The sequence below is a fragment of the Hippocampus bargibanti genome, linkage group LG17 (assembly GCF_051943395.1).
Source record: "Hippocampus bargibanti isolate YZ-2025 linkage group LG17, ASM5194339v1, whole genome shotgun sequence".
Classification (NCBI taxonomy): domain Eukaryota; kingdom Metazoa; phylum Chordata; class Actinopteri; order Syngnathiformes; family Syngnathidae; genus Hippocampus; species Hippocampus bargibanti.
In genome coordinates, this window is record NC_142750.1 from 2,645,423 (window position 1) to 2,667,759 (window position 22,337).

General features: G+C 41.1%; 3 protein-coding genes across 6 annotated transcripts; 1 reads left to right on the plus strand and 2 right to left on the minus strand.

The window, feature by feature from the left end:
* The first annotated feature begins 1,417 nt into the window (after positions 1-1,417).
* On the plus strand, positions 1,418-7,779 carry ccdc97 (coiled-coil domain containing 97). Of its 3 annotated transcripts, XM_089019468.1 has the most exons (8): positions 1,420-2,124; positions 2,657-2,830; positions 2,911-3,070; positions 3,241-3,329; positions 4,165-4,348; positions 4,420-4,543; positions 5,812-5,954; positions 7,665-7,779. In XM_089019468.1, exons 1-7 carry the CDS (start codon positions 1,975-1,977, stop codon positions 5,924-5,926), a joined length of 996 nt encoding a protein of 331 aa, XP_088875594.1. In that variant the 5' UTR covers positions 1,420-1,974; the 3' UTR covers positions 5,927-5,954; positions 7,665-7,779. The 3 variants fall into 3 exon arrangements, with proteins under 3 accessions (XP_088875595.1, XP_088875594.1, XP_088875593.1); XM_089019469.1 differs by lacking the exon at positions 7,665-7,779 and having other exon boundaries at positions 1,418-2,124; positions 4,423-4,543; positions 5,812-7,277; XM_089019467.1 differs by lacking the exon at positions 7,665-7,779 and having other exon boundaries at positions 5,812-7,277.
* Positions 7,417-11,607, minus strand: LOC148885209 (uncharacterized). 2 transcript variants are annotated; one of them, XM_089019464.1, is made up of 3 exons: positions 11,020-11,607; positions 9,316-9,593; positions 7,417-8,394 (listed from the first exon to the last, which is right to left on the minus strand). In XM_089019464.1, the coding sequence occupies exons 1-3, from the start codon at positions 11,225-11,227 to the stop codon at positions 7,651-7,653; spliced, it is 1,230 nt and encodes a 409-aa protein (XP_088875590.1). In that variant the 5' UTR covers positions 11,228-11,607; the 3' UTR covers positions 7,417-7,650. The 2 variants fall into 2 exon arrangements, with proteins under 2 accessions (XP_088875590.1, XP_088875591.1); XM_089019465.1 differs by having other exon boundaries at positions 9,316-9,543; positions 11,020-11,577.
* A 597-nt stretch (positions 11,608-12,204) lies between these two features.
* Positions 12,205-22,100, minus strand: LOC148885210 (extracellular serine/threonine protein kinase FAM20C-like). The gene is made up of 10 exons (XM_089019466.1): positions 21,652-22,100; positions 20,755-20,933; positions 19,121-19,199; positions 18,955-19,047; positions 17,794-17,909; positions 16,491-16,671; positions 15,926-16,035; positions 15,758-15,839; positions 14,418-14,477; positions 12,205-12,950 (listed from the first exon to the last, which is right to left on the minus strand). Exons 1-10 carry the CDS (start codon positions 22,089-22,091, stop codon positions 12,701-12,703), a joined length of 1,590 nt encoding a protein of 529 aa, XP_088875592.1. The 5' UTR covers positions 22,092-22,100; the 3' UTR covers positions 12,205-12,700.
* Between the last annotated feature and the right edge of the window lie 237 nt (positions 22,101-22,337).

Sequence of the window (22,337 nt, forward strand, 5' to 3'; positions counted from 1 at the left end):
GTCTGAATACTTCGTGTTGATCCGTGTTGATGGCGGAATTAGAAGGAAAACACATAAATAACGCAATGGTGAATCGTTGTATGTTACACCGAGACAACTCTTTGATACAAAAATTCCAAGCTGAAAAATAAACCTATTTCCAACGGAGCTCTGGCGCCATCTTTGCCATTTTCTGTGACGCTACACATCACTCTTGATCCCTCAAAATGACCCGGAAGACCTTCTTTAATCGATTGCAAACATTTATACTTTCCTCTTCAGAACTATTTGATTCATATTCATAACTGGATGTGTAACAAGAAAGCATATTCTCCGTATATAAAGCCATTGTTTTGATTCTCGAGCAAGGCAAGACGTCTTGACGTGACGTCACGAACTGGGGTCGGGACTTTCTGAAAATGCCCAATTCACAGCTCCATTTTTTGCAGATTTTGGACACTTTAAGTCATTTTTATTGGTGTTTTGCAATTGAGTATTTTAGATGCTATAAAACGGTTTTCTGATGTCAGTTAGGAAACAAAAAAGCGATGTCGGTTGTCCTTTAAAGTTAATACTGCCTGTATGCCCCACAGATGATGAGACCTCTGTTACTCTCATTGACAGTTTCGTTCATCTCTATTATTGGACTATATCCGCTGTGACAGTAGATAATATGATTTGAGATGGAGAAGTGAGAGAAGGCTGGTAAAAAAAAATATCAAGGTCCTTTTTCAAACCTGTCAGTGTACATTAAGACTAATTTATGGTGCTTGTTCATAGTAAAACTGGTCGATTTGGTTCATAGAGGCAGGATGGACGGAAGACAAAATGTTATTTTTTTTTCTTCCCTGGCCTGTTTCACGGAAATAGTGTCATATTTATGAGTGTTTGTATGCAAGAAGATGGTGAGGGTGTCCGGGGGGCGAAAACTTAAAAGTCTAAAAAGAGAAGGAGGAACGAATCAGGACATTAATACACCATTACTTGCGATAAGACCACAACGGTAGAGCTGCCTGGCACGGATTATCTCACTTGTTTGCGTTTAGGGGTGCAGATATTAGTTGAATGCGTGACAATAGTTTCAAGTCTGTGCATAGAGATGTCTATTAAAATTTATATAAGTACAGACGTAACGCGCCCGAAGCTGTGTGTGTGTGTGGGGGCGTTTATGTGTACTCGTGCACGCGCGTGTATATCAGTAAATATTTAAAGAACACCCTGTACAATTCGATAAATGTCACGATTGGTGCTCAAATTAGGGCTTCGGGTAAGCGTAATGTTTCAAAGTACGGTTTCAAAATAGTGTTTATGAAAAATAATTTATGTTCCAAATTAGACATCCATTGGTTTGTTCGTCGTTTCAAGCAATTTCAACGAGCATTTAAATAAAACAAACAGTAGAGGGCGTATGTTCTTCCGGGGAACAAAAATAGTGACGGACCAATATGGCGGCGCCCGATAACAGCACTTTGTGTACAGTCTGATAAAACTGCTTTCGTGTGATCATGTTAAATGTGAAGGCTCACCACAAATTTCCGTGTTAGCGATTATATAACAGTACTTCACCAAGCAACCCGTTTATATTAATTATGTGCCGCAACAACGGACGCTTGAGCAATGTGTGGGGACATTTCAGAGCCTCCCGTCCAAAGACAACCGACACTGTCCGAGAAATTTGTTAAGGACCTTAAATCTCCATGGGTTTGCTGTTTGGGTTTCAAATTGTGGTTTGCAGTGGTTTCAATGTGCATTTAAATAAAACAAACAGTAGAGTGCGTAAATATGACTTCCGGGGAACAAAAAATAGTGACGGACCAATATGGCGGCGCCCTACACGTAACAGCACTTTTTGTACAGTCTGATAAAACTGCTTTCGTGTGATCATGTTAAATGTGTAGACTCACCACAGCTTCCTGCACTAACGATTATACATCTGTACTTCACCAAGCAACCCGTTTATATTAATTCTGGGCTGCAGAAGCGGACGCCCTAGCAATGTGGGGTGAAATTACAGAGCCCCCCGTCCAAAGACAACCCACGCCGTCCGATAAATGTGTTGAGGACCAACGCACAGAACCACAGGACCTCGTGATACTGCCCCGTGTTCTCCACAGAGATCACGCAGAACTACCGCAAGATTCACAGGTGAGCCAAACGCGTTAGCTTTGTACAAAGACGAAAAACGGGTTCACACTCGCTACTTGTCGTCGGAGTACTCCAGTGTAGCTGCTCAATAATTGAAGTGCTAATTCTTGTCTTTTTTAGTGCATGTCAACAAAAATATGAATATTAACGAAAATGAACTGAAGTACAATAGTTCGTTTGCATTAATACCCATTTTTGGTCATTTTACAGAGCGAAAATTTAATTACACTCAAAATACAGTAAAGTCTCGTTATATCGATATTCAAGGGAGTCCGAAAAAATATCGATATAACCGACCCTGTTTGCATGTAATTTTGTCCGTGCGCGCATAGAAATAGTATCGATATAACCGGGACTATCGATATATCCGATATCGATATAACGAGACTTTACTGTAGTTTCACTTATTAACAGCACATTAAGAGAAAGACGTATCAAACAGTCAAAAGCCTACATACTTTAGTATGAGATTAATTGATTAGCTAAATAGTTTTTTTTGGATAATTCAATTAACTTTTAGTGTGACCTCAAGGTTTTACAAGACGTCCCCTCTGAAGTCAATGTCTTGTTGGAGGCTGTGGTTGCAAGTGGAAGCCAAGTGAAGAGTCAACAGAAAGGAGACGCTGAGCTCACCACCGAGGAACGTAAAAACGAGCTACTGCATCAGTACAGGAGCAAACCATTGGTCTTCTTGGAGCGCTACCACGTATGTATACCTGCCGCAATTAGACTGGTTGTACTTTGACAAGAGTAAATCACTTTTTTTTCAATGTTTCAACCTACCAGAAATGGTTGAAGCCCGAGCATGTGTCGGCTTTTGCCCATGTCAGCGCCGACCCGCGGGCCCAACACTACAACCAAGTGATCCAAAGGCAAGCAGCAGGAAGCACCCGCAAGACGAAAGTTCGAAATCAGCGTTACGCTGCACTCAGGGCCCTACAAAAAGGTAGAACCTTTTGTTTTCTCTTTTCCAAAACGGGATAAAAAGCACACGAACCCTCACTGAATTGAATTTGTAGTTAATAAAGAGGGTTTTAGTTCGATTTTGTGAAATTGTTTTTTCTGCTCACCCACTTAACCAGATGTTGTTGATTTGCTTTTTCACGCTTTCCTCAGAGGGCGTCTATTTCAGTGAAGAAGAAATGCGAACGCGCGAGCCGCTGCTGTATGAACAATATATCGGACAGTACCTAACGGATGATGAGGTAACTACAAACTTGACTTCATCATGTTTGTTTATTTGATGTTTTCTCTTCTTATTTGGTCTCACATTAATTTATATGAATGAATCAACCGTTTTGCTTAGATGACACAAAGCTAGCGATCTATTAGTCATCTAGCTAGCTAACTTGATCTATTTGAGTTATTCCTGGTTGAACGGGGTCACCGTTGCTGGCTACCTAGCTATTTGCTATCTATTAGCTGTCTAGCTAGCTGTCTATTAGTCATCTATTAGCTAGCTAGCTAACTTGATCTATTTGTTATTCCCGGTTGAACGGGGTCACGTTGCTGGCTACATAGCTATTTATTAGCTGTCTAGCTAGCTAGCTAGCTAGCTAGCATTTAGTTATCTATTAGCTAGCTAGCTGACTTGATCTATTTGAGTTATTCCCTGTTGAGTGACCGCTGGCACGTGTGGCTGCCACTGCTCACCCACAGAAAAACTGATCCTGTGACTGTAAAGTGTGCTTGAGAGTTTTGAAAGACGCTGATAAATGAAATATCTTATTATTATTATTATTATTATTAAAGCCATGCTGTGCACTTTTTTCCCCGTCTCAGGAATAAACTCAAACTGTACATTCTGAGATTATTGTTAACTCATTCACTGCCATTCACGAATGTATTCGCAAATTGCCATTCCGGAATTTGTTCGGGTTTGTTTGTTTTTTTTTTCCTACTTTGGGTGCCGGTAAAGCACTCTTGCATTTTGAGCTCATGTAACTCCAGACTCATCTAATTTAGGAATTGAACTCACTCACTAAATTGGCAACCGTTTCCTTGACATCACAAATGAAACTGTAAGAAACCATTTTTAAGGTGATAGAGCGCTCCCAAGAGTCCATGCTGGGCGCTGCACAGCAAGGAGGGACGGCACCGGAGGGAGCCGCCGGAGGGTTGTCGCAACTTCTCCTCAACTCCTACCAGGAACGACTTATCCAGGATCGTCTGCAGGAGGAACAAGAAAAAGAGGAGGGTGCTCGGGAAGAGGAGGAAGATGAAGGTGGGGAGACGCAAATTATTCAGGTGATCGTTTTTAATCGTTTGTTTGTTTTTTTCTCATTCCCAACAAAGAAGACAAAATCCAAGAGAATACTTGGGAGCCAACCTCTGAGGAGAAAGCGCTTCTTCGGGAGGAGTTCATCAGTCAGATGCACCAACGCTTCCTCGACGGCAAAGACACGGATTTCAACTACAGGTGCGTGCAGGCTAAACAGGAGTTATTTTCAAGCGGAGGACATTAGACATTTTGTTTTAATACCATCTATTGAAAAGCAGTGGCGGGCCGTGGATTTTATCGCTAGGCCTTCACTAGTGCTATGTCTGAATCAATCCAGACTAATAAAAGTGTGGTGTGATTTACTACAAGTCCAGTAGAGGGTGCAATTAGCCAGGAAATAACTGAACGACCTTTCTGAATGATAATAATAATAAAAAAATAACTTTTTTTTGTGCGGGTGAGCAGCGGCAGCCAATCGCGCGAGCGTTCACTCTACCCGGAAGTAACACAGCAGCAAAGTTATGAAAGGAAAGGAAGGAAATAAATAATAATACAGGTCATATATATGCGCCTTTCAAAACTCTCAAGGTCACTTTACAGTAACAGGATTTTTTTTTGTAGGTGAGCAGCGGCAGCCACACGCGCCAGAGTTCACTCAACCCGGAAGTAACTCAAATAGATAGAAAGCTAGCCAATAGATAGCTAATAGCTCACTAGCTAATAGCTTGCCAGCTGTCCATTTTTCTTGAAATGTCCGTTTTGAAAATGACTTTAACAGCTAGTGACTAGCCAATCATAATTTACAAAAACTGACCTTGACCAGCGCCTTCAAGAAGGCACCAGTACCCCTTTTGGGTTGCCGACTTGAAATCTGATTGGTTAGAGTAACAGTTTGATCGACACATTTGATGCTCCAGGGCCTGCAGAACTGATTGTGAAGGCCTCCAGGTCGATTTCTGACCCGGGTAACAAATGATGGCTGAAATGTGATTGGTTAAATGCCTAAATATGAAAACGCACATCTGGAAGCAGCGCACCAGGGGGTAAACAATGAATGGAAGCTGAAAGACAATTTGGAATTATTTAACGACAATTCATGGACAAAATGTAATTAACATCAGTCCGTGATTTAGATATTTTTAGGCCAGCAGAGAAGGCTTTGCAGGCCTTGACGATCCGCCACTGTGTCCTACATATCTGCAGTTCAGTATCACTCGTGGATTTCCTCAAAATCATTGTCTGTTTTGTCATTTTGAATTATTTAACTCATTCACTGCCAGACGATGTGTAAAAATGTGTCCAGTCCAGTGCCAGGGTTTTTGTCATCGTCACTCAAATTCCAGGACCCACAGAATATTGATTTGTAGGATTACATAATCATTCAATAGAGCGTACGAAACTTTAAACTCTCTTCTTTGATCAGAAAAAGTAGTTATTTCACTGGTGCTTTTGTGTTTCCGTACTAGCGAAGTGGACGAGAACCCAGACTACGACAACCTTGACATCGTCAACAGAGACGCTGAAGAAAAGTATTTTGACGAAGACGACGAGGAAGAAGATGACGACGCGATGACAGAATAGACGTCACAGGGGACAATCAATCTTGAAAGTGACGTGTTGTGATTGAGATATTTGATGCACTCTGCCAATACTTTGTAATAAATACTGTTTATGGAATATATTTAGATTAGATTAGCCTTTATTTATAATAATAATAATAATATGTTTCATTTCTAAGCGCCTTTCAAAACTCTCAAGGTCACTTTACAGTAACAGGATCAGTTTTTCTGTGTGTGACCAGCGTTCACTCAACCTGGAAGTAACTCAAATAGATAGAAAGCTAGCTAAGAGTTAGCTAATACTCACTCACCCCGGAAGTAACTCAAATAGATAAAAATCTAGCTAGCTAAGAGTTAGCTAATAATCAAGTAACTCAAATAGATAGAAAGCTAGCTAGCTAAGAGTTAGCTAATAATCACTCAACCCGGAAGTAACTCAATTTGAAAGCTAGCCAGTTAGCTAAGAGTTAGCTAATCATCAACCAACTCAAATAGATAGAAAGCTAGCTAGCTAAGAGTTAGCTAATAATCACTCAACCTGGAAGTAACTCAAATAGATAGAAAGCTAGCTAGCGAGCCAAGAGTTAGCTAATAATCAAGTAACTCAAATAGATAGAAAGCTAGCTAGCTCAGAGTTAGCTAGTAATCACTCAACCCGGAAGTAACTCAAATAGATAGAAAACTAGCTAGCGAGCCAAGAGTTAGCTAATAATCAAGTAACTCAAATAGATAGAAAGCTAGCTAGCTCAGAGTTAGCTAGTAATCACTCAACCCGGAAGTAACTCAAATAGATAGAAAGCTAGCTAGCGAGCCAAGAGTTAGCTAATAATCAAGTAACTCAAATAGATAGAAAGCTAGCTAGCTCAGTTAGCTAGTAATCACTCAACCCGGAAGTAACTGAAATAGATAGAAAGCTACCTAGTTAGCTAAGAGTTAGCTAATAATCAAGTAGCTCAAATAGATAGAAATCTAGCTAGCTAAGAGTTAGCTAATAATCACTCAACCCGGAAGTAACTCAAATAGATAGAAAGCTAGCTAATAGGCCCAGCGCGGTGGCGGACGGCGCATCAACCTGGGTCTTGACTGCCGCCGGAGATCAGGTCTTCTGTGGGTACGGGACTTTGTGTCAGAGTGGACAAATTTACATTTCACAGCAGCAAAAACAAAATACAGGAGATGCTGGAAAGGCAGCCACTCTCGCGACGCCATCTTGAAGTAAAAAAAAAATCAAAAATTTGCCTTTTGTACATCCACCCCCATTTCAACCTCAGATAACTCCAGACCCATATAATTTAGGAATTAACTCTTTTTTTCTAATGAAATAAGAGAGTTTTCGTTTTTTTTTTACGCTGAATTGATTGTTTATGTAGTCCTAAAACTCAATATTCTGTGGGTCCGAGAATTTGAGTGACAATGACAAAAACCCTGGCAATGTAGCGGACATTTTTTTTTGCACATCGTCTGGCATTGAATGAGTCAAACAAGTGAAATCAATGTCCACTCTTGTCACAATCTTTCTTCCCTGACTTTTATTTTGAAACTCTCGCAGTTCATCAACAGGCCCGAAGCATCATCACGAAATGACAAAATGTCTTTCTGTTAGCTAGCTAGCTAGCTAGCTAGCTTTCTATCTATTTGAGTGAACGTCTGCGCATGTGGCTGCCGCTGCTGACCCACAGCAAAACTTTATCCTGTGACTTTGAAAGCTGCTTATAAATGAAATGTATTATTATGATTTCTTCTCTTTTACTTTCTCTCAGCCAACCTCTGAAGCAAAGCGATGACGGTGTCTTGTTTGGAGGAGAGCAGCTCCAAAGCCGTGGCAATCCTACACAGGGACCTCCCCATTCGCATCTCCCTCCTCTCACGCCGTCTTTCTCTGGCTTCCATCCGGACGCGAGTCGCGCCGTCAAGGTCAGTCTGCCCTTCCCTTTCCCGGTCGTTGCGGCCGCCGTTTTGCAACTCGTTTCCATTGTGGGCTTCAAACCCTGAAAGAACCGAAACGGAGGACGAAAGCGAGGAAGAGAAATCGGAAGTCAAATTGTGGTTGTCGCTACGATGGAAGCATGCGACGTCTGTCGGGAACGGCGCCGCTTTACGGGATTGGTCCGCGTTGGCGGCGGATACGAAAGAAGGGGAGGCGGCTTGCGTGAAACAAGGCGAGGAGGAGATAAAGGTTTGGTGCGGATCGGCGGAGGCCAGGTGAAGGTTGGCCGCCATGATATCGCTGCGAAGGACGATCAGCGGTTTGAGATCCGGACTTTCTGTTTGGCGAAGAGACGATTTTGATGCTATGGGGACGGACGGGCACTTGGCGCCTGATTCCACTTGAACGGATGTCGGGGAGTTGGCGTTGGGGCGGGCGATGGTGGCGGGCGGCGGGACGTGAAGTCTCGGCGCCACTTTGGCTGAAGCTTGTGTGACTTTTTTGGCGCGTTTGTTGGCGCCGAGGTAGGAACCCACGGTGTCGCAGAGCGTCGCATCCATTAGCTGCAACGCAAATGCAACTAGCATTGGATTTACCTCGGTTTACGAACCCCTTGGCTTACGAACTTTTCGTTTACAAACATTAAATTTATGAACATTTTACCTTGGCATACAAACTATTTTTCGGGATACACACGGAGAGCCACAATGAGTGATGTGTCGTTCGCCAACGAGCCCGTTCTCCTAACAGCCGACTCATTTTTGTCCTCTATTCCCCACCCCCAGTCTTAGGTTAAAGCCACGTGATTGGTCAAGAACGCAGCAGTGAGGGGAGGTGGTTTAAAGATTAAAGAGACAGGCAGACGACAGAGAGTGAGAAAATAGATACAAAACTGTGAAATTTGGACTCGTTTCAACTTTGAGAGTGTAGACTGCAAGGTTAAAATTCTCATCAATTCCACGAATAACGCGCACAAGCCATCTATACACTTGTTGCAAAAAGCTATCAACCCAGCTGAACAGAACACAATTGATGAGGAACTAGGTAAAATTAGCGCAGAGAAAGCACCTACAAGGGATTATTCCTCAAGATGGTGAAAGAAGGAGGCTACGTTCCTCATCAAGTGTTTAATGCTGATCCATCAAGCCATCAACGACCATCACTAAGGTAAATAAATCGATTTTATTATACTGTACAGTTTATTTCTTTAATTATAATACCATAGCACATTTATTATACATAAAATAATCTATATTTTGTGGGGTTTTAAGGCTTAGAAAATTAGAAAGTAGAAAATTATGTTTTATGGGGAACGGATTATTCTCATTTTAATGGTTTCCTATGGGAAATTATTTTTTGGGATACACACTTTTCGCCTGACACACTCTGTCTGGGAACCAATTAAGTTTGTAAGCCAAGGTATCACTGTATTTGTAAGACGCTCTAATTGCATCAACATTAAATTTTGGAACCACAACACTCACATCAAAGAACTCCCACGTCGTTTTAGCGCGTCCCGTCTCTCGACTGCGATCTTTGACCCTTTTGTACGTGACGATCAGGTTGTTCCATTTGCGGCGGATCCGTTCAACGGGAAGGACATGGCCCTTAGCGGCTAACTCCTCCTGGACGCTCTGGAATAGCTGTGAGCGCTCACGGGTCTCGTACAGTCCCCAGCGGCGGCCCACGGCGTCGATCAGACACAAAACAGCCTTGGAGGAGAAATCGGAAGTGGGGGGAGGAGTGGATGACGTTGTTGATGCTGAATGGGGGGGGGGGGGAACAATTGGGATATTTGCGAAGGATTTCAATGGCATACTGTTAGGTTATGATATTACAAGCTAATGTTAGCATTAACAGTTACCTTTAAAGGACTATTGACACCTGCGGACAAGTTGCGTGCATAATTTGTAAAATCACTTCAAATGACTTCTACTGAGCACATTTTACAAAGATTCCACCGCATATAGTAGCTATATTTGACCTTTTAAGACTCGCACTGAATATTCAGGAAGTCTTGTTTTCGAGTTGATGACGATGCCCTAAGTGACGTCACGGAAGGAACACCCCTGACCGAGAAAGTGACGCACTGTGCATTTTGGGTACTTTTTTTTCACCTGAAAACAGTGTCAATCGCGAAATTACAAGGAAAACTACATAAATAACGCAATGGTGAATCGTCGCAGCCAATTGCGGTAACATCCATAAAGAAGGTTTAAGTTGACACAAATTCCCAGCGGACAAATCGGCCCATTTCCAACAGAGCTTGTGCGCCATCTTGTGCATTTTCTGGGCGCTACATTAGAGTCCAGACGGCTTGAATTGATAACGGAAGGACTTCTTTAATCGATTGCAAACGTTTATGCTTTCCTCTTCGGAACTACAGTAAAGTCTCGTTATATCGATATCGGATATATCGATAGTCCCGGTTATATCGATACTATTTCTATGCACGCACGGAGAAAATTACATGCAAACAGGGTCGGATATATCGATAGTCCCGGTTATATCGATATTTTTTCGGACTCCCTTGAATATCGATATAACGAGACTTTACTGTATTTGAATCATATTCATAACTGGATGAGTAACAAGAAAGCATCTTCTCCGAATCTGAACTCTCTGAAGCCATTGTTTTGATTCTGGAGCAAGGCAGTGTGTGGACACGGAAAGACTTCTTTAATGGATTGCAAACATTTATGCTTTCACCAATAGTGATGTTATGAACAAGGGGGCGAGACTTTCTGAATCTGCCAAGTTCCAAACTCATTTTGTGGCAGTTTTGGGACACTTTAAGTCATTTTTATTGGTGTTTTGCATTTGACTAAAAATATCAGACTGTGTGTTTTGGGTATTTTAGATGCTATAAAACGTTTTTTCTAGCACGGGGCTGCTCGAAATTCAAAACAGGGGCGATGGGAATAATTAAAATAAAAACATTTGGGCATGGCTAGTCGAATTATGTAACCCAATAAAAAATGTTTTTCGAATCACAACGAAGTTACAATGCCGTCCATGTTCTCTTCTTTGGGCAGCGACGAGAATAGAAAGGAAAACATCGCCATCTGGTGGCCCGCCTGTATCACAATCTCATTTGAACGCGCTATTCAAATAGATATCGTACAGTAAAAATAAATACATAAAAGCACGAATAGCATCACAAAAAGAGATCTGAGGTAATCACTCACACGATTGTACATCACAAGTCGTGGTGGGAGCTGCGTGGAACGCCGACGGTTCCTCTTCGGCGTCATTCGGCCCCCCTCTTCCTCCTCCATACGCAGGCGAACCCTGGCTGCCCAAAACTAGCGCAGATCGATGTTCATCCCCTTCCTCTTTTTTGAACGGCACCGTTGCTGCGTCGTAGCTGCTTTGTTGTGGGTCGGGTGTCTCCATTGGGGGCGTACGTGCACAAAGAAACAATAACCGAACTCAAGGGGGAGGGGGGGCGGTGTCTGCGCAGGCGTTCAAAGTTACGAGATGGCGGATTTCAACCGAATCCTGATGCTTTGTAGCAGCGATTGTTCCTTCACGTTGTACGAGTGGTGATATATACACACTACATCGGGGTGTGTGAGAGTGAGAGAGAGGCACACACACGAAGGGAGAAAAGAGAGAGAATATGTGTTAAAATTGGCACAGAAATGGCTGAGCTCCGGCTGCCCGTTGCCTTGACGAATGCGCAGATCGGCTGCGCAGTCGCAGTCTCTCTCGCTCTCTCTCTCGCCCTTTCTCCCCCCCTCTCTCTCTGTCTGTCTGTCTAATTATAATTTATAAGTAATTATTTTCACAAAATGATTCTCTTCCAAACGTCAAATCCCATCTCAAAAGCTACCTATTTAAAATAGCATTTTCTGTGTAGCTGTATCCCTTGTTCCTATTTAAAATAATAATACAGTAAAGTCTCGTTATATCGATATTCAAGGGAGTCCGAAAAAATATCGATATAACCGGGACTATCGATATATCCGACCCTGTTTGCATGTAATTTTCTCCGTGCGTACATAGAAATAGTATCGATATAACCGGGACTATCGATATATCCGATATCGATATAACGAGACTTTACTGTAATAATAATAATAATAATAATAATAATAATAATAATAATACATTTCATTTATAAACACCTTTCAAAACTCTCAAGGTCACTTTACAGTCACAGGATAAAGTTTTTCTGTGGGTGAGCAGCGGCAGCCACACACGCCAGCGTTAATTCAACCCAGAAGTAACTCAAATAGATCGAAAGCTAGCTAGCTAGCTAATAGATAGCTAATATATAGAGAGCTAGCCAGTTAGATAGCAAATAGATTATTGTTGTATCTATGCTTGTCAGTGGCTGTAATGTGTCACTGAGTGCTTTGAAAGGCGCTTGAAATAAAATGATTATTATTATAAAACGACGAACTGGTGTGTTTTTTCAGTGAAAAAAAAAACAGAGGAAGGTTTAAAAAAAAAATGACAACTGGAATGAAGTGAAGGGAAAAGCCGACATGAAAAGAATACCACAAATCTACTGTAAAAATAACGTATGGTGGAAACATACTTCATTTTATACTATGATGTTCTGCTGTTTTAAAAAAAAATGACCATCACGTGTTTGCGTGGCGTTTTGGTATAATCGATCTGTTTTTGAGGCAAGGACTCCCAAAACATTTTACAGAGTTCACACTGATCATCACCGCCAGGGGGCAGCGTTGTACTTTTACCACAAAGCTAACACGTCCAATACAACCAACAATTGTTGGCCTTGGTACTTAATCACATAAACGCGGCATAAAAGGAGGTTTTATTTATTATTATTTTTTTTTGATTCATGACTACTATATTACATCCACCGAATCCAATCACCAGTCGTTATGATCCGTCCTAATCGTGCTCATATACTTCATCCGTTCCTAAATCATGATAAATGACATCAGTGTGCCGCTCTTCACAGATCTCCACCACACGCAAGACGATTGCCAGCCGTCGGTCCAGAGCGACAAGATGCGGCTCGGACAAGAGTGGAGCTACAGTTTGAAGCGGATCTTGGGCCAACGACTGTCGCATGACATCACTTAAACGAAAGTCTGGATTGGACAAGAGACGCAATCGGAGGAGGGTGGAGCGGCGGATCCTGTCCAGGTAGGAAGACAACAAACAGAAAGCACAGTCTTTGCATTAAATCAAAATATCATTCATTAAATAATAGAACATTTTTAATTTGTTAGCTGCCAGACGATGTGCGAAAATGTGTCCACTCCAGTGACAGGGTTATTGTCATTGTCACTCAACTTCCAGGACCCACAGAATATTGAATTTTAGGACAACATAAACATTCAACACGGCGTAAGAAACCTTAAACTTTCTTCGTTAATCAGAAAAAAAAAAGTTAATTCCTAAGTTATATTGGTCTGGAGTTATCTGAGCTTGAAATGGGGGCAGCTGTACAAAATACAATACAATATATACATACTGTATTGATTTATATAGCGCTTTAATAATAGCTGAAGCTGTAACAAAGTGATAACATGGAAATAATAATAATAATAATAATAATAATAATAATAATAATAATAATAATAAAATGTCATTTATAAGCGCCTTTCAAAACTCTCAAGGTCACTTTACAGTCACAGGATAAGTATTTTCTGTGGGTTAGCAGTGGCAGCCACACGTGCCAGCGTTCACTCAACCTGGAATAACTCAAATAGATATAGAGCGAGCTAGCTAATAGATAACTAGCTAGAGAGCTAGCTAATAGATAACGATCTAGATAACTAGCTAGCTAGCTAGCTAGCTATCTTATTGCATGTTAACGTACAGTGCTTCTTTGGACGCCACTTTGTGGGATTAAAACGGCATTATCCACTAATGCAATATTCATTGATGCAACTTGGTGGCAACCGGTTCAGGGTGTCCCCCGCCTACTGCTCAAAGACAGCTGTGATAGGTCCCCCCCAACCACCACTTTGATGACGATGAACCGATCAAAAAAATGGATGGATCGCAACATTGACCATATATAATAATAATAATAATACATTTCATTTCTAAGCGCCTTTCAAAACTCTCAAGGTCACTTTACAGTCAGTTTTTTTGTGGGTGAGCAGCGGCAGCCACACGCGCCGGCGTTCACTCAACCCGGACGTAACTCAAATTATAGTGTGTTTCTATTGAATTTGCATGATATAACCGACAAATGACAAAAGGCAAATGACGCCCCCTTGCGGAATGGAAAAACATTGCCAGAGGTCTGACCAGCACATTATCGGCACCCAAGCATGAAAAAAAATATCAAAAGTAGAACAAATGTGGGAATGGCGCAAATTCATGAATTGCAGTGAATGAGTTAAAAATAATTCTACGCTTCCAATTTTTTTTTAGTATAATTAGTTTTTCATCCTATTTTCTAATCCGACACAACTGTCACAGAGTGACCAAGGTTCAGGTTTATAATGGCGAGCACGAGACGTAGACGGTATAAGTGAAGATAAACAGCTAGATCCATTTTAGCAGATATTTCCTAAAATTGTTATAAAATGGAAACTGTCACAAATGCAATTGAATGTTTGTTGGAAATGGAGCATAAACGAAGCTTTACCTGCAGCATTGTTGTAAGGGAGCCAAAATAGATAGCTCATCTTGAGAGTGGCGTCCAAACCTGAAAAATATTTGCAAAAATGAGTGCTAACTTTTACATGCATGGATACTGCTAGCTTTTTTAGCAAAGCATTGTGAGACCTGTTTTTTTGTTGTTGTATGATTCACTGGTCAAACCAATAATTGATGAAGCACGACTTCAATTGTTTTGGTTATGTTGGTAAATGTATCTCAAAGGACTGACAGCAACCGTGGGGTCGTTTCTTGCTTGCTTAATCAGTCAAAATGACAACATGCTCATATATTATCGATTCACTAGCTATTAGCTATCTATTAGCTAGCGAATAGCTAGCTATAATAATAATAATCATCATCATCATCATCATCATTCATTTCTAAGCCCCTTTCAAAACTCTCAAGGTCACTTTACAGTCACAGGATCAGTTTTTCTGTGGGTGAGCAGCGGCAGCCACACGCACCAGCGTTCACTCACCCTAGAAGTGACTCAAATAGATAGAAAGCTAACTAGTTAGCTAATAGATATCTAACAGCTAGCTAGAAAGCTGTCTAGTTATCTAAAAGTTAGCTAACAGCTAGCTAGAAAGCTAGCTAGCTAATAGATAACAGCTAGCTAGAAAGCTAGCTAGTTAGCTAATAGATATCTAACAGCTAGCTAGAAAGCTAGCTTGCTAATAGATAGCTAATAGATAACAGCTAGGTAGAAAGCTAGCTTGCTAATAGATAGCTAACAGCTAACTAGAAAGCTACCTAGCTATATAGCTAAAGATACACAGCTAGATAGCTTGTGAGCCAGCTTTATAGCCAGCTAGTCAGCTATATAGCTAACACATACAGAGCTAGATAGCTTGCGAGCCAGCTAATAAATAGCAAATAGCGAGCGAGCTTTTAGTCCTTTTCATCCAAACGTCACGTAGATTTAGTGACCTAGCTAGCTACAAAGCTAGCCAGCTACATAGCTAACAGATATAATAATAATAATAATAATAATAATACGACTGGCCTGATTGCCCCATTTGCTCTGGTATCACCTCATCAGCATAACTAAGCCTATGTGGTAACAACCTCAGAAGTGTGTTGTAAGAACGATCCAAATTAAACCTCACCCCACCATGGCGATTTAGTGAAGGGTTTTGCTGTTTCATGAAAATAGCTTCTTTTACTCCCCTTTCATACCATCTATTTTCTTTCGCTAAGATTTTAACTTAATTGTTGACAAATGAGTGGTTGCTAGCTCTTAGGTTAAAACCTTTTCATCGATGGACCACTCCGGTACGACTGAGAGCTTCCACAGACATTTGGATATGACACGACTGTACTCACGCTCGTCCATTATCCAAATGCAGCAGGAACGTTTCATTGCCAAATTTCTCAAACGTCTCATAATGATGTCTATCCATGTTGCCTAAAAAAAAAAGCAATGACAAATTGCTGTCATGTTAACAGTCGGATTTAAAAGTGTTCAACTGAATTCGTATCGTGGAGACTGACTCATGAGGAAGTCCAAAATTGCCATGTCGATCACATCCACCAATCTGGTGCCGTGGTTGTAGGGAGGCGTCTGTTTGACTGTGTCACAGTAGGCTGCATCTTTTTCCCATCTGGCATAACAAAAACGGGCAACGTTCCACCAACTCTCGTGGATGCGCAATTGCACTTAACTCATTCAGTGCCAGACAATGTGCAAAAATGTGGACAATCCAGTGCCAGGGTTTTTGTCATTGTCACTCAAATTCCACGACCCACAGAATATTGACTTTTAGATAGAGACTAATAGATAACTAATAGCTAGCTAGCTTGTAGATAGCAAATATATAGCTAGCTAGATAGATAGCCAGCTACCCAAAAGATAGTAAATAGCATATCAACCTAAAACAAAAAAAAAACAGATCTGTTAATCCAAGGGTAGAATTCAACTCATACACTCCCAAATGGCTCTTCAGTTTTTTAAAATAAATTAATTTACTTCCAAAAATAATCAATTCCCAAATAAATTCTGGAATGGCAGTGAATGAGTTAATTACGCTAAAAAAAACACACATGTCGGAGAACTCACTGGGCCAGTTTAGTGCGGCTGTAGGATCGTCTCCACGGTGACCTCCACGACCTACGAGGAGCGAGGCTGAGGTCGGGCAGCATCGCCGCCAAAGATACTTCCAGAGTGTGCGGCTGCCCGCACAGCGGGTGCTCCGTTGAGCAGTAGTATTCACACTGACCGTAGAAGCACACATTCCCCGCTAGGGGGAGGCAGAGAGAGAGCTATTTAAATAGCTTTGGTCTTGAGAGTACACTGATACCTTGGTTTACCAACTTAATTGGTTCCCAGACAGAGTGTATAAGGTGAAAAGTGTGTATCCCAAAAAATAATTCCCCATAGGAGACCATTAAAATGAGAATAATCCGTTCCCAGGTCCCCATAAAACAACATTTTCTACTTTCTAAGACTTAAAATTACACAAAATATACCTTATTTTATGTATAATAAATGTGCTATGGTATTATAATTAAAGAAATAAACTGTACTGTATAATAAAGTTGTTTTATTGACCCTTGTGATGGTCGTTGATGTCTTGATGGAATGGAGTGGGGGGAGGTCGGAGGGAGGGAATTGCTGTTTGGAAGGAAAGTCACATTCCATAAGGACTGTAAATAAAGAAATAAACTGTACTGTATAATAAAGTCGTTTTATTTACCTTTGTGATGGTCGTTGATGGCTTGATGGAATGGAGTGGCTGGTTTCATCAGCATTAAACACTTGATGAGGAATGTAGCCTTCTTCTTTCACAATCTTGAGGAATGATCCCTTGTAGTTACTTTCTTTGCAATAATTTTACCTAGTTCCTCATCAATTGTGTTCTGCTTAGCTGGATTGATAGCTTTTTGCATCAAGTGTACAGATGGCTTGTGCAGGTTATTTGTGGAGCTTGATTGATGGGAATTTTAATCTTGCAGTCTACACTCTGGCTTTGAACTATCAAAGTTGAAACAAGTCCAATTTTCACTGTTTTCTATCCATTTTGTCACTCTCTCTCTCTCTGTCGTCTGCCTGTCTCTTTAATGTTTAAACCACCTCCCCTCACTGCTGCGTTCTTGACCAATCACGGTGCTTTGACCAAAGACTGGGGGTGGGAAATAGAGGACAAAAAAAGTTGGCTGCCATTTTCTTGAGGAGAACGGGCTCGTTCGCGAACGACACATCACTCATTGTGGCAGCTCCGTGTGTATCCCGAAAAATAGTTTGTATGCCAAGGTAAAATTTTTATAAATTTAACGTTCATAAACCGAAAAGTTCGTAAGTCAATTGATTCATAAAGCAAGGTATCACTTGTGGGTGGCGGGCCGGGGGGGGGGGGGGTTACCAGGGGAAGTGAAGAAAGTATGAACCAGCTTGCGGTCAGTGGTAATCTCTCTGATCTCACTGGTGACATTAATGAGACGCCCGACCACTGGGGGGATTCTGTTGAAGCCAAGCAGCCTTAGACAAAGACATCAGAGAGAACATCTTGAGAAAAACCCGACAGAGGATGCACTTCTTGAGGCGGCTAAAGAAGCATGGCCTTGCCACAGGAGGTGCGACCACATTTCTACACGGCAGTCATCCGATAATAATAAATAATAATAATAATACATTTATAAGCGCCTTTCAAAACTCTTTACAGTCACTGGATCAGTTTTTCTGTGGATGAGCAGCCCACCCGGAATAACTGAAATAGATAGAAAGCTAGCTAGCTAGCCAATAGATAGCTAGCTAGATAGTGAATAGAGCAGGCTAGATAGCTAGCTAGCCAGCCAAATAGCTACCCAGCCAGCCAGAGCTAATAGATTGCAAATAGTTAGAAAATGATGATAATAATTATACGAACAATAATACATTTGATTCATAAGCGCCTTTCAAAACTCTCAAGGTCACTTTACAGTCACAGCATCAGTTTTTCCGTGGATGAGCAGTGGTAGCCACACGTGCCAGCGTTCACTCAACCCGGAATAACTCAAATAAATAAAAAGCCAGCTAGCTAATAGCTAGCCAATAGATAGTTAGCTAGATAGCCAGCCAGCTATATAGCTACCCAGCCAGCCAGAGCTATTTATTCGCTATCTAACTAGCTAGCTGGCTACCAAGCTAGCTAGCTATTTGCTATCTATTCACTCTATAACTAGCTGGCTGGCTACACCTAGCTAGCTATCTATTTGCTATCTATTCGCTATCTAACTAGCTAGCTATCTATTAGTTATCTATTAGCTAGCTAACTAACTTTCTATCTTTTTGAGTTATTCCAGTTTGAGTGAACGCCGGCGCACCTGGCTGCCGCTGTTCACCCGCAGAAAAATCTGATTCTGTGACTGCAGTGACCTTGAGAGTTTTGAAAGGCGCTTAGAAATGAAATGGATTATTATTATTATTATTATTATTTATTAATGCACTCATTTGTCATAAGGAAATCATTTGAAAGCAATAGTTTTCCTCCAAGATTTTCTTTTAATTTCATTTTCAAGGTGAAACGTTAATTGTTTGTTGGTACCTGTCAAGGTGATAAGCGGAGATCTCCGCATTGTGTCTTTCAAAGTCAGAGAAGTAAAAGAGGTTGACGTCCGTCTCCGCGTCTCTGGATTGTCTAGATGAGAAAAGCGCCCGCGCTGAGTTGAAAATAGGCGATGACATGGTTATCATCATACTTTTGGTCTTACTTCTTGGGTTTGAGTAGAGCTTGTCCGTAGTTGGGGAAAGACATCAGTAGTTTGAATTGGGTACCTCCTGACTTTTGAACTGAAAGGTCAAGAAAAAGAAAGGTTGTATTCATGGGCAAAAAAAATGTACAGGCGCTATGATAAGTGTCAAATTCTGTTTTATTATTTTATTTAGTTTTGGTTATGTAAAAAAAAATTCCATGATGATGATGATTATTATTATTATTATTAGTCTAGGAGTATGAGTAGTAGTAGTATATGGTGTTTATTATTATTGTTAATATTATTACTATTAGTAGTAGTAGTAGTAGTCGTAGTATTTATTATTGTTAATATTATTATTAAAGTATGATTATTATTGCATTTATTACTATTATTATTATCAGAATCAGAATCATCTTTATTGTCAAGTATGTAGAACACACAAGGAATTTGTTTCCGGTAGAACACGCTGCACTAGTATCGTCGTCAAAAAAAAAACTGCTAAGTGGCACTATACAGTTCCATTTTGGCTACTGTTGAAAATTATTAGTATTATCATGATTATTGTTATTAGTATTATTATTAGTAGTATTAGTCGTATCATGGTTATTATTATCGTTAATATTATTATTAAAGTATGATCATTATTATATTTATTAATATTATTAGTATGAGTTCTTCCATAATGTACCGAGTCGCGGATATGTGCTTGAAACGTGTCTCTTTTTGCACATCCTGATATTCCCGAAAAGTCTTTCTCTCTGTGAACAAATCGTCTGTAGCAATCATGTGACTTCATGTTAATAATTCAACAGTATAAGGAGAGGCGGGTTGACCTAAAACGAAGCGACTGTATTTTCAACTCGTATGCGTTTGTCAACAAGGGTCAGTCTGCATTGCGCAACAGTGTGTGTGCTAGGTAGGTAGGTAGCTAGGTAGCTAGCTAGGTAGGTATGTAGGTAGCTAGGTAGGTATGTAGGTAGCTAGGTAGCTAGCTAGGTAGGTATGTAGGTAGCTAGGTAGGTAGCTAGCTAACTAGGTAGCTAGCTAGGTAGCTAGCTAGCTAGAAAAAGAGCTTGCTAGCCAGATAGCTAGCCAGCCAGATAGCTAGCCAGCTAGATAGCCAACTAGATGGCGAAAAGTTCATGAGCTAAAGCGTTCATAAGCCAAGGTAGCTTAGGTATATAAACCAATCTGTATGTATATTGAATTGTATTTTGGACATCCACCCTCATTTCAAGATCACATAACTCCAGACCGATACAATTTAGGAATTCACTTTTTTTTCTGCTGAAAGAAGAAAGTCTAAGGTTTCTTACGCTGCTTTGAATGTTTATATCGTCCTAAAACGGCATATTCTGTGGGTCCTGGAATTTGAGTGACAATGACAAAAACCCTGGCACTGGAGTGGAAATAAAAATCGCACATGACATTTGCACGTCTGGCAGTGAATGAGTTCACGAAGGAAAAATTATCATAATTAAATGAGAACTAAGCACTACTGGGACTAGCATAGTTAAGAGCTAGCTAGGTCAGTGTCTAAATTTATTGCGATGCAGCTTTCTTAGGTCAAGAGCCGATTTATGTCTGTCTGAATTTCACCCTGCCGCTTATTATCGTACTTCCCTCTCACCGATTATTTCTTGCCTCACCTGCTCCGAGGATACGTTGCGTTGCCATGTCACTTGTCAGCTTTGACACCACGGGGTCGTTTCTGTCATACAGCGCCCGCCGAGTAATTCCCAAGTGGAATCGCAACCAGGGCGGGTGCGACGTGACGTCGTCGGTCCAGGAGACTTTGTCGTAGCCTTTAGCGTGACTTGCACTCTCCCTTTAAAAAAAAAAAAACACGGCATATCAACATGAGTGCTGAAAATATAGCCATTTTTTTTCTGCGGGTGAGCAGCGACAGCCACGCGCGCCAGTATTCACTCAACCCGGAAGTAACAAAGTAAAAACAAACAAAAAATAATAATATGACAACACAAAGACACAATTATTAACTAATTCACTGCCGAACATGTGCAAAAATGTTTTCACTCTGGTCCGTGCCAGGGTTTTTGTCATTGTTACTTGAATTCCAGGACCCACAGAATATTGAGTTTTAGGACCTCATAAACATTCAAACCTTAGAATCTCTTCTTTTAACAGAAAAAAATGTTAATGCCTAAATTATATGGCTCTGGAGTTATATGATCTTTAAATGAGGGCAGATGTACAAACTACAATACAATTCACACATAAAATAGGTATTTTATGTGTAGTTGTAAGGTTTATTTAGTAGGAAATTATGTTTTATGGGAACCTGGGAACGGATTATTCTCATTTTTAATGGTTTCTTATGGGAAATAAATGTTTGGAAGACGAACTTTCCGTCATGGTAGAAATGTGCACGTCTGCTACAAGCTAACTTTTGAAAGCTACCACGAAGCTGTCGAATCCATTGACGAAAAGTATCTCCTGTCCCTCATACTGTAAATCCGCTTCAATTCCAAGCCGCGGCAGTTCGCGGGCTCCTCTGTTTTACCCGTTTTCAGTGTCGTACTCACCACTGGCTGTCGCTATTGACGTCTTCCTCGTCACCCACATCTTGGTTTTTCTTCACCCTCAGTAGCCAATCATCTTCCAGCAGTTCGCCTTGCGGCAGGTTGTAAAGCGGGTGCTTAAAAAGCGCCTGCAGCTTCGAGGCCTCCTCGATGTCGCCATTTACTTTTACGACCCCGATCGGTTTCTTCTCCGGATCAATAATGGCGTTTGATTTGTCAGGTTTGTCATTCCGGGAAATGATTGACAGTTTATTTGAAGATGAAACGACCCGTTGATGCCTGTCGGTTTCTGTGCTTGGATTGAAGGATGAGTTGGGAAGAACGCAGGCGGTTTGGAGGACGGTGAGACAGAAGAAGGCGAGAATGACGTGTAGAGCGACAGACAGACAGGCCAGGCAGAGATAGACAGAACGGGATGATAGACCCGGGTTCCGTCTCACCATGCTGGAAAATAAAGAACAGAGGGTGAGACGCTTGAGAAACCAAAACGGCCTTTTGAGTTCATGTTCTTTTGGAGGCAATACACTTTTGTCCAGTAGGGGGCGGTAATGCCCGTTGTTTGTTGTTGCGTATCCACATTTGATGATGATGATACATTCCATTTATAAGCGCCTTTCAAAACTCTCAAGGTCACGTTACAGTCCCAGGATAAGTTTTTCTGCGGGTGAGCAGCGGCAGCCACACGAGTC